The sequence below is a fragment of the Rhinopithecus roxellana genome, chromosome 5 (assembly GCF_007565055.1).
Source record: "Rhinopithecus roxellana isolate Shanxi Qingling chromosome 5, ASM756505v1, whole genome shotgun sequence".
NCBI classification, from domain to species: domain Eukaryota; kingdom Metazoa; phylum Chordata; class Mammalia; order Primates; family Cercopithecidae; genus Rhinopithecus; species Rhinopithecus roxellana.
The window spans coordinates 73,385,088-73,396,167 of record NC_044553.1 but is presented as its reverse complement, the minus strand read 5'-3'; the positions used below and the strand labels follow the sequence as shown (position 1 = coordinate 73,396,167).

Genomic DNA, 11,080 nt, shown 5'->3' with positions numbered 1-11,080 from the left:
TATGAACCTCAAGGAACTAGAAAAGCAAGAACAAGCCAAACCCAAAACTGGTAGAAGAAATACTAAAGGTTAGAGCAGAAATAAATGAAATTGAGACTAGAAAACAATACAGAACAACAAAATGAAAAGTTGGTTTTTTGGGGAAGATAAATAAAATTGACAAACCTTTGGCTAGACTAGAAAAAAGACACTCTCCTATTGTCATTGTTTTCAAAAAATAAATGTATATGCATCACAAAACATATCAAATGTATCCTTCAGGGTCCCAAAATGCCTACTGATATATAGCATGTCCTGCTTCATGCCAGGTCCTGCTAATTAAGGAACTCCTCATAGCTGATACCTTTAATCTGTTATCACAGCACTGAGTCTGATGTCAGAGATCTTTGCATTCTTTTGACTTGCATTCTATTTTTCAGACTAGCCAGGGCAAGAGAAGTTGATTCCAGTCATTGTTAACTCTAGACAAGAACCAACAATTTCACTTCTCATGCCCACTATTAATAGTACATTGGCAAGTTAAGAGATCTGCCTGATCAATTTAATTCCTGAGCTATCGCAGTTGACATTCATGACTTTTTCCCCAAGGTAGGACCGTATTTCTGCAGACATATTCTCCATTTGCTCAAATGAACCCATTCCTTTAATAAGAGTTCAACTAGATCAAGATTTACAATGATAGCCCTGAAAAAACTTACCACAATTTATTTCTGTAATTACATAACATGATCTTGATTTATTTCACACATAGACTTTTACTCCTGGGAACTTTAACTCATATGGATGTTATTTTCAGCTCCCAAATGCATTAATGCTGGGTTTGTGTTAGGAAGTGTAATCAGAAGGCTGACCCAGCTGATGTATAATGATTAAAAATGTAAGTCTTGGTAAATCTTGTTTTTCCCTTTATTTGAAATCCCTCTCTCTCTCTCTCTTTTAATCTTAAAGCCTTTACTTTGAGACATGATGGAAAAGTCTTACAGGTACGTATGGAACATTGATCTCCACTGAGTGAAAACAATCTAACCAGAAAGCTTTGATGCCTGTCAATTAATGTTGAAGCTTAAATTATGGGAATAAGACATATTGCGGGGCTGGAAGGAATGGATAATTAATATTTCTCTCCTTCTTTCTTGCCATCTCCTTTAACAGAATCTATACCAACCTCCTCATAAACCTTCTCAAGGGCAGCCATGTCCTCGTGGGCCTCAGAAAACCCTTCTTCTACTCCCCTCATGAATGTACCAGTGAACAAAGGCATGGTTGGCATACACCACGTCAAAACTTGTGGTCCAGGTGAGCCCAGGCCTCAGCAACGGCTGTGGTATTATTGCCCAGCATGCACACAGCTCTCTGTACCTTGGCCAGGTCTTCACCAGGTACCACCATGGGAAGCTGGTAATGAATGCCAACCTTGAAACCAGTGGGACACCAATCCACAAACTGGATATTGTGCTTGGTCTTGATGGTGGTAACAGCAGCATTGACATCTTTATGGTGTCACCACAGTGCAACAGGCAGCAAGCCATCATTTTTCATGGCGAGGGTCATATTTCATCATCTGGTTAGCTGGCTCAAATCAAGCATTGATGATCTCTGCTACAGAAAGCTGTTCATGATAGGCTTTCTCAGCAGAGATAACAGGGGCATATGTGGCCAGAAAAAAGTGGATGTGGGGATAGGCACCAAGTTGGTCTGGAATTCTGTCAGATCAGCATTCAGGGAGCCATCAACTCTGAGGGAAGCAGTGATAGAGGGCATAATCTAAAGAATAAGGCAGTTAGTGTAGGTTGAGCACTCAATATTGAGGTTTCTATGACAGATGACTACCAGAAAGGCACACTCAGAGTGCTCCAGGGTAGTGTGGGTGGTGAGGATGGAGTTATGGGGCTCAACTACAGCTGTGGAAACCTGGGACACTGAGTAAATGAACTCCAACTTGGACTTCTTGCTATAATGAACAGAGAGACATTCTATCAGCAGGGAGGTGAACCCAGAACCAGTTCCCCATCCAAAGCTATGGAAAACCAAGAAGCCCTGAAGACTTGTGCACTGGTTGGCCAGCTTGAGAATTTGATCCAACATGAAGCCAATGATCTCCTTGCCAAGAGTATAGTGCCCTTGGGCATAGTTATTGGCAGCATCTTCCTTGCCTGTGATGAGCTGCTCAGGGTGGAAGAGCTGGTGGTAGATGGCAATGTGAACTTTGTCAATGAATGTGGCCTCCAGGTCTATAAACACTGCCCTGGGCATATGCTTGCCAGCACCTGTCTCACTGATGTCAAAGGAGTCATCTCCCCCAGTGGTCTTGTCACTTGGCATCTGGCCATCAGGCTGGATGCCATGTTTCAGGCAGCAGAGCTCTGAGCAGGGATTATCAGTCTGGCCATGAGCCTGGCCAACGTGGATGGAGATGTGCTCACACATAGTGACTAGGGAATAAGAGGCAAAGGCAACAGGAGCAGACACCAGGTCCCGGTTACTTTTCTTGAGAAGCTAAGAGTCGAGGGTAACACACTCAGAAATCACACTTTCAAAACTATTATTACTTAACACGCTCTGCTTCCGCTTAAATATAAAGTGACTTTAGGATAATTAGCATTTTGAGGCATACGGTATTACTGGAGTCCCTTCCTATTACGTGTTTCGCGTTCCTTTTTCAAACCAAAACAAATGCTAATTTGTCTTTCTTCTGTAAGAATAAAAATCTCAAACATTGGGACATTCTTTTTAGAGACCTTTTATTTCCTATCCTGATTTTGGCAACCTAGTCTCTTTGGTATATTGACCATAAGAGAAATTATTTAGTAGGCTTGTCTTACTCATGCACAGTTGGTGTTGTTCTGTTCTTTAATGTGTCTCAAGCAAAGAAGTGTAAAGAGCAGCATGGTAAGGAATTTGCCTAAAAGTTGTATGATGGTTCTAGTCTCCGTTCAATTAACTGTGGTGTCCCAGGCAAATCACCCAATGCCTTGGTGTTCTCATCTATAAAGTACCAGAGTTGCTTCTGGCATTGCTGCCTGGCGGAGTTGGCATTCAGTAGTCTATTAATATACAAATACTAGTTTCATAAACATCTTCAAAGTTTTATATTGAACTCAATTCACTTCTGTGAAAAGTAGTCAACCAACGAAATGGCATGCAAATTAACGAGGCCTACTCCTATTCCACACTGTTCTCACGGCAGCCTGAGATGAGAAGAAACCAGCACTGGAAGCAAGGCAGCAATGAAAATATAGTAACATAGTAAGCACTTTTAGTTCACTTTGTGGACAACCGAACTAGAAACCAGTTGGAAAAAACTAACCAACCAACCAACCAATCAAAAATGGCCCAAATCAATCAGTGAACTAAAGTAGAAAAGGATCACTTCCCATCCAGAATTGTTTTTCGAAAAATGTCAATAAATTCAGCTTCTTAAAAGAGCTTTTTTTTTTTTTTTTTGAGACGGAGTCTCGCTCTGTCACCCCGGCTGGAGTGCAGTGGCCGGATCTCAGCTCACTGCAAGCTCCGCCTCCCGGGTTCACGCCATTCTCCTGCCTCAGTCTCCCGAGTAGCTGGGACTACAGGCGCCAGCCACCTCGCCCGGCTAGTTTTTTGTATTTTTTAGTAGAGACGGGGTTTCACCATGTTAGCCAGGATAGTCTCGATCTCCTGACCTCGTGATCCGCCCGTCTCGGCCTCCCAAAGTGCTGGGATTACAGGCTTGAGCCACCGCGCCCGGCCAAAAGAGCTTTTTATATTAAACCAGGCATCTTTCAAAGAGAAGCGGCTACCTTTGAGGTTCTTGAATGTAGATTGCAACACAGAGGTAAATATAATAGAGAGAGTGTACAACGTTAAATCAAAGGTGGAGGGGAAGAGGATTGTGGGGCAGTCATTTCTGGAGATCAAGAAAGAATTCAATCTACCTAATGCAAGGCAACTTCTGTGGTCCTTGTGTGTGAAACATTCTTATAAGAGGAAACTGTCTTCATGTTTTATATTTGCCTTAATTTTCTTTTATTATTTCCAGACCACCTCTGTTGGTTATGCTAAGTAATCCTTTTCTCTTTTTGGAATTTAAACTTTTTAAGAAAACAAAAATTAAAGAACAGAAAGCAAGACACATTGGAAATATGAACTCTTACTGCGTAAGAAATGAGAAGAAAAACTTAGTGTGAAATTCTGGAGTCTAAAATTAAAATGTAAATAGAGAATGCTCAGTGACCTTTTCTTAGGAGGCTCACATGAAGGAATGTCATGGTACATTGACCAAACTTTTATTCATTTGCTTTTTTAGGATGTTGCTATTAATACCACATGACACTCAATAAATTACAACATTTTGTACAAATCACTTCACTTCTGGTTTCCTCTTCGGCTGTGTTACTTCACTCTCTGATTACCTGTAGGAAAAAAAAATGTATTTTGGGGCTTTATTTTTAAAGGGAGATTCACAGTTTTAGCCAATGTAAAGATACTGGTTCCCAAACTGTGTTCTAAGGAAATAGCTATCTAAGGTATCTTTTTATTTTTTTTTTTTGACGGAGTTTTTGTTCGTCGCCCAGGTTGGAGTGCAGTGGCGCCATCTCGGCTCACTGCAACCTCCGCCTCCTGGGTTCAAGTGATTCTCCTGCCTCATCCTCCAGAATAGCTGGGACTCCAGGCTCCTGACAGCATGCCCAGCTAATTTCTGTATTTTTAGTAGGCACGGGGTTTTACCATGTTGGCCAGGATGGTCTCGATCTCCTGACCTCAGGTGATCCGCCCGGCTCGGCCTCCCAAAGTGCTAGGATTACGGGCGGGAGCCACCGCGCCCGGCAATACTGGTTCCCAAATTGTGTTCTAAGGCAACAGCTAACCAAAGTATCTTATTAAAAAAAAAAAAAAAAAAAAGGTTTTATGCTCTATTAAGTTTGAGAAATGCTAGGTTAAACAAAGCTAAACATGATTATTTCCAGTGGGACATCTGAGAGCCTTTAATTAGCTAACAGTGCATTGTGATTCTGCAAAGGAGGAACGTTGTTTCCCAAACCTATCTGGCCATAGAACATATTTCTCAGAGTATTTTTCAAGAGTAGTATTTTCTGTCATGTATGTTGAAAAATAATGGTATCAGCCATCTTTGTACATAAGCTCAAAAGGTCAGCCAGCCCTGAAATAAATGTAAGCCAAAAGGTAGAGAGATAAGTGAATAAAGCTGGCACACTGTCAGTCAGGAGTACCATGCTGCATTCTGAGTCAAGTTCCAGTTTTGTCTCTAAGAAAAACAGGAGCGTCCAAAGCTTCTGGATTCCATTTAATTAAAACTCTTTTAAATTAAATCCTTGTAACTGAAGAGTATCGGTGGATGAAGAAAAAGTAGTCTCACATGTCTTCCTTTCCACCCTTGGCTCAGTACAGCTCCAGTTCCATTATTCTTAAACATCTATTAACATGATTGCTAAATAATTACACAGGCTAACTGCCAAGCATTTTTCACAGGAAGCAAGGCACTGCTCTTCTGGCTTATGCAAAAGGGTCACTTTGTTTTTTTTTTAAAACCTTTATCTTGTTTTGATTGAAGAAACATCTCTAAAAATATCATCTGAGTGCAAGATAAAAAGGAAATAGCAATTCAAGGCACAAAGCTAAGTACATGCAACAATAAAGATGATTTGGGGGTGTGACAGTACAGAATTCAGAACTGAAGGAAGTTATCAGCTCCATATTTCAGAAAGACCTAGTGTCTTCCTCTGCTTATACTGTTCTGCCAGAATTTTAATTTTGGCAGAGATCACCTCGATGTTATAATGTACTGATTCAGAGGTCCCAAATCAGTAGACTCGATCCTAGACAGATCCTCAAAGGTCAACTGCCACTAGGTGTCCCCTTCTTGATCATCCTTCATGCTCCTTGGATTGGGGCATGGCTAAGCACTCAAGTCAAAGGATTAGTTGGCAATATCCTACATTGTCAACAAAGTTTTGAAGAAAAACAGAGAGAGAAACTGGTATTTACTAAGCACCTAAGTGACAGATTATTTTTATAAACATTAGCCTATAAAACAAACAACTCTCCTGCCCCAAATCCAAACAGATCTTTTCCCTGTTATTTACAGATAAAGAAAACGGGCTTAGAGAGGTTATAAAATTTGCCTAAGGTCAAACCAAATGCTGATAAGCAAATTAGCTAAAAATCTGAGCCAGGTCTGGATGAGTCCAAATTGTGCTTTACAGTATCATGCTGTCTCCTGATCATTACAAAATTTCATTTGTTTACAGAAGCACAAATGGCCCATTTATGCCTTTTCTCTCAGCATCTAGCAAAACATCTCAACTTTTATTACACCAACTTCAGGAGTCTTGATAATGTTTAGATCTTCTCATTCATTTGCCTAAATCAATAGAGCTATTTATTCTCAACTGTTGGCAATGAACTTTCTTAACTCAGCATTTTGAGAAAAAAAAAGAAAAAAGAAATTCTAAATACTTGAATTGCTTCATTTCATGCTCATTGTTTTTTGGCATGCCTCTCTGGTTTTCTTTAAAAAGAGATTCTAAAATCATGACATATTTAGACATGAAAAACAGGATGGAGAGCAATGGGAACACTAATCTGAAACAGTCACATGGCTAGAGTACCTGTGTCTGTAGTAATCTCAAATTATATAGAAAACTCTTGAATTTATTAAGCAATCCCTCATGTATGCTTGATTGAAAAAATAAAGCACTGCTGTAGAACTGTAGACTTGGATTCTACCCCACTCTTCCACAGTTGCCACCCTGGTTAAGTCTCTCTGATTGTTTCCTCATTACTTAAAATAAGTAGAGCTCTTAAATTCCTTCAAAAATTCCCAAGATTCTATAGTCAACTGCCACTCACTTGCCTTTCCAATGAATAAACAGTTAAAAAGAATTCAAATCCCACTGCCTTTACCCCTTTTTAAATTCTTTTGACAAGGACAAAGGATTTACCCATCCATCTTCCACCTAAATTTGCTTTTTAGTGACAGAAAAACCAAGGAGCAAAGAAAAAAGTATGGTCACTCATCTAGGCAAGAGTGATGTACATTGCTTGGAAAATAGTTGATAGAGCAGCTTAACAGTCCACTTATTTTGGTTGCAGGTATCATACCTCATATCCCCTAAGGGAGAGAGAAAAATCTCTCTTTTCCAGGAAAGATGGTAATACAGTAAAGCTTCTTTCCCTTGCTTGGCCTGATACCATATATTTACAAATGAAAATAATTCTATGAGTGCATACAGATGCCCACAGCACCTGCTTTCAAAATGAGAAATTACATAACAGGCTATCTGGCTTGAGCCTTACTCTGATAACAAATAGACCTGGGTTTCCTAGCATTGCGCCCTTCGTATTTCACTCCTCTCATCGCCTCGCCACTCTCATCTCCCCTCCTCACCTGACACTGACACAAGTGTCCTGATGCAGTAGGACACATCATAAAATGAGAGTCTGGACCATATTCAACACAGCCCGGTAGAGTTGAGCAAACACTAGTTACTCAAAAATATAACTGACTTGACTTTCTGGGTTTAATTTCCTTATGAAGCAATCATTCCTTCAAAATGTCAGGACCAGAAGGATTTCAATGGTAGTGTGCAGTTCTTGCTTATTTCTTCAAAGATTCCTTGGACATGGCCAGGCCCATAGGTAGATGCACTAGAGGAGACACTTTGGGGGAAATGCTCCCCTTTAGATACTCTAACAGATGATCAAACTGGGAAACAGAGAACTAGTGGGCAATTTTCCCCTCTACACATACACATAAACATTTCTTTTTTTTTTTTTCCCCCAGTTCTGGGCACCATGCCCAGGGACCTTATAAGCAGAGGTCCTTTGTCAGAAAACATTAGTCACATTCACTGGTAATTCTACCATTATAGCCTCATTCATGTGAAGACAACACAGTAATCTTAGTACACGCTTCTCAAACTACAAAGTGCCTGTGAATCACCTGGGGACTTTGTTGCAATGTAGATTTAGATTTAATAGGTTTGGAGCAGAGCCCAAACTTCTGCATTTCTATAAATACCAAACTTCAATACGATGTTGATGCTGTTGGTTCACAAATCATACTTGAGTAGCAAGGTCCTAAGTACCCCTGCTTTCCCATATTTGAACCACATTTTACCTGAAGGTCTCCTTGTGGCTGATTATCCCAAGAAAAATAAGGCAGAAAACTCAGAATTTCTGCCATAGGAAAATTCTACCCTGCACACAGGAGTTAAGTTCTCTGACTCTCATTGCCCAGACTCAGGATCCTGCTTCTTGCCCAGATTGATTTGGCAGAGTCTTCCTATTTAGCTGATGACAAATCCTGGCTCAGCCTCACCAGCCTTGGCTGATGCCACTCTGCCAGCAACCCAAACATTAGTGGTGTGGAGAACCTCCTAAAATATAGATTCCTGGGCTCTAATCCTGAGATTCTGACTCATTCAGTCTGAGGTGTGCCTCAAGAATAAACAGATATCTTAGGTGATTCTAAGATTTGAGAGAAGGAAATGCATGTGACCACTCTGATAGATCGGAGAAACCTGTATCTTACTGCCAGTAGTATCTTTACATAAAGATATTACTTTATGTAAAGAACAGTAAGAAAAAAGGAAACAGAATTTAAGCATTTGATAGTATAACAGAAGAAACAAGTTCCTTCTCAATTTGGACACTTAAGCGTATTCATGGTTAAGTCTGGTGTATTCTGTCCTCTTCTTTAGAGAAGCTCACTAAAAATGTGCAGTATATATTATATATTCTACAGAAAATGATTTTAATGTAGGTATGATTACAGATACACTCAGTGATCAAAACATGAGAGGAATGGTTATTTACTCTTCTGGCTGAACAAATGAAACTAGAATTGTTCATACACATAATTTAAAAAAATACATTCAAGACACCAACATCAGTTAATATAAGAACTGAACATTAATTAGTGACAGTAAAATGGCAGTAGTAAATATAAAATACAGAAAATAACTTTACTCAGACTGTTTGAATGACATGTCCTCCGTTAGGACTACAGTTTGGCTACTTGGTCCCTTCTGGGGCAGATGTGGCATCCTGAGGTGTGTAAGCCTCTGCCGGTGCAGATACAGCTCCTGCCACAGTAGTGGTGGTTTCAGATAAAGCAGGGATGGCTTCTGGATTGGAATTGGCTCCTGTCTCACTGGCGGTGGTCTCGGTCTGACTAGGAGTGGTGTCAGTTTGAAAGGCTGGAGTTTCTTGACTGCAGCTGGTGTCTGTTGGACTGGGTATGATGTCAACTTGAATAGTCATAGCCTCTTCTTCTGTTTCCAATTCTGTTTCTTGATTTTGAACTTCCTCACCTTCTTCTACCATAGCAGGTGGTAGTTGTAATAAAGTCTAATTAAAAAAAAAAAAAAAGACAATACCAATATGAAAAACAGCTTATAAAGCTAAGCTCTCACATTATCATTCCAGAGTTCTCCAAAACAGTGCTGATCATTTTACATTACAGACGTAACACCTCTGATGACAATGGTCTAGGTCCTGCTAACACCAAGGAATATGCCTACACAGATGTCATATACTGATAATCAAAATACATATAAAATCTTCAGAGAGGAAAACAACCACGAAAAGCCATTAGATTTTTAAGCAACAGACTTTGCTGTAAACATTTCTGCAAAAAATAGTGACTGATTACGACTGATTATAAAACTAACTCAAGAAAGGGTCAACTTTAATCAAAGAGCCCTGTGAGCTGGGTGCGGTGGCTCATGGTGGCATTCCCAGCACTTTGGGAGGCTGAGGCAGATGGACCACTTGAGGTCAGGAGTTCCAGACCAGCCTAGCCAACATGGTGAAACCCTGTCTCTACTAAAAATACAAAAACAGCTAATCTTGGTCCCAGCTAGTTGGGAAGCTAAGGCAGGAGGATCGCTTGACCCTGAGAGATGGAGGTTGCAGTGAGCTGAGATTGTGCCACTGCACGCCAGCCTGGGCGACAAAGTGAGATTCCGTCTCGAACAGAACAGAACAGAACAGAACAGAACACAGAAAAGAAAAGAAAAAGAGAAAAGAGAAGAGAAAAAAAGAAAAGAAAAAAGAAAAAAGAAAAAGAGCCCTGTAAGAGGTAGAGAGGAGCCTGGCCTTAAGACAAAGTCATGGGAGAAGGGAGCAGCAAGGAACAAGGTTTCTGTCCTGTTCAACCAGAAAACTGGAGCAATTCTATATGCTTAGCCTGCCCTTTGCCCCATGGCAGTCTAGTAACTTCTCATCAGGGACTCTGCTTACAGTGCTGGAAATTGAAATTATTTATTTATTTATTTATTTAATTTCATTTAATTTATTGAGACAGAGTCTGGCTCTGTCGCCCAGGCTGGAGTGCAGTGGTGCCATCTCAGCTCATTGCAACCTCCGTCTCCTGGGTTCAAGCGATTCTCCTGCCTCAGCCTCCCAAGTAGCTGGGATTACAGACATGTACTACCATGCCTGGCTAATTTTTGTATATTTAGTAGAGATGGGGTTTCACCATGTTAGCCAGGCTGGTCTCGAACTCCTGACCACAGGTGATCCACCCACCTCAGCCTCCCAAACTGCTGGGATTACAGGCATGAGCCACCGTGCCCGGCCTTGAAGATTTTTTAAAAGTACCATGCACGATAGCAGCAAAAAAAAAAAAAAAAAAAAAAAAAAAGAAAAAGAAAAATACTTAGCAGAATGTTAATAAAATCTGTGTAAGTTTTGTATATTGAAAACTACAAAACCCTGATGAGAATTCAAAGAAGATCTAAATAAATGAGAGATCTTATTCATGGATAGGAAGACTCAATACATAAAGATGTTAATCTCCCCAAATGGATCCTAAACAATCCTACTCTTCAAAATATCCTTTTAAAAACTGCAGCACGCCTTTGGGCGTAGAAACTGACCTGCTGATTCTAAAATGTATATAGAAAAGCAAAGGAAGGCCGGGCGCTCAAGCCTATAATCCCAGCACTTTGGGAGGCCGAGACGGGCGGATCACGAGGTCAGGAGATCGAGACCATCCTGGCTAACATGGTGAAACTCCGTCTCTACTAAAAAAAATAGCCGGGCGAGGTGGCGGGCGCCTGTAGTCCCAGCTATTCGG

General features: G+C 40.6%; 1 protein-coding gene and 1 pseudogene across 4 annotated transcripts in view; both read right to left on the bottom strand.

Annotated features, from left to right (window-relative positions):
* Positions 1-256: 256 nt before the first annotated feature.
* LOC104665646 lies at positions 257-2,748 on the bottom strand (annotated as a pseudogene).
* Positions 2,749-4,110: 1,362 nt separating this feature from the next.
* AQR (aquarius intron-binding spliceosomal factor) overlaps positions 4,111-11,080 on the bottom strand; it is a 128,278-nt gene continuing 121,308 nt past the window's right edge. For 2 of the 4 annotated variants that reach the window (XM_030930700.1, XM_030930701.1), the window contains one exon: positions 8,665-9,348. In XM_030930700.1, the coding sequence (XP_030786560.1) occupies positions 9,013-9,348 (336 nt within the window). In that variant the 3' untranslated portion in view covers positions 8,665-9,012. Of the gene's footprint in view, positions 9,349-11,080 lie in introns of all 4 variants that reach the window. The other 2 variants (XM_030930699.1, XM_010367536.2) reach the window with 2 other exon arrangements.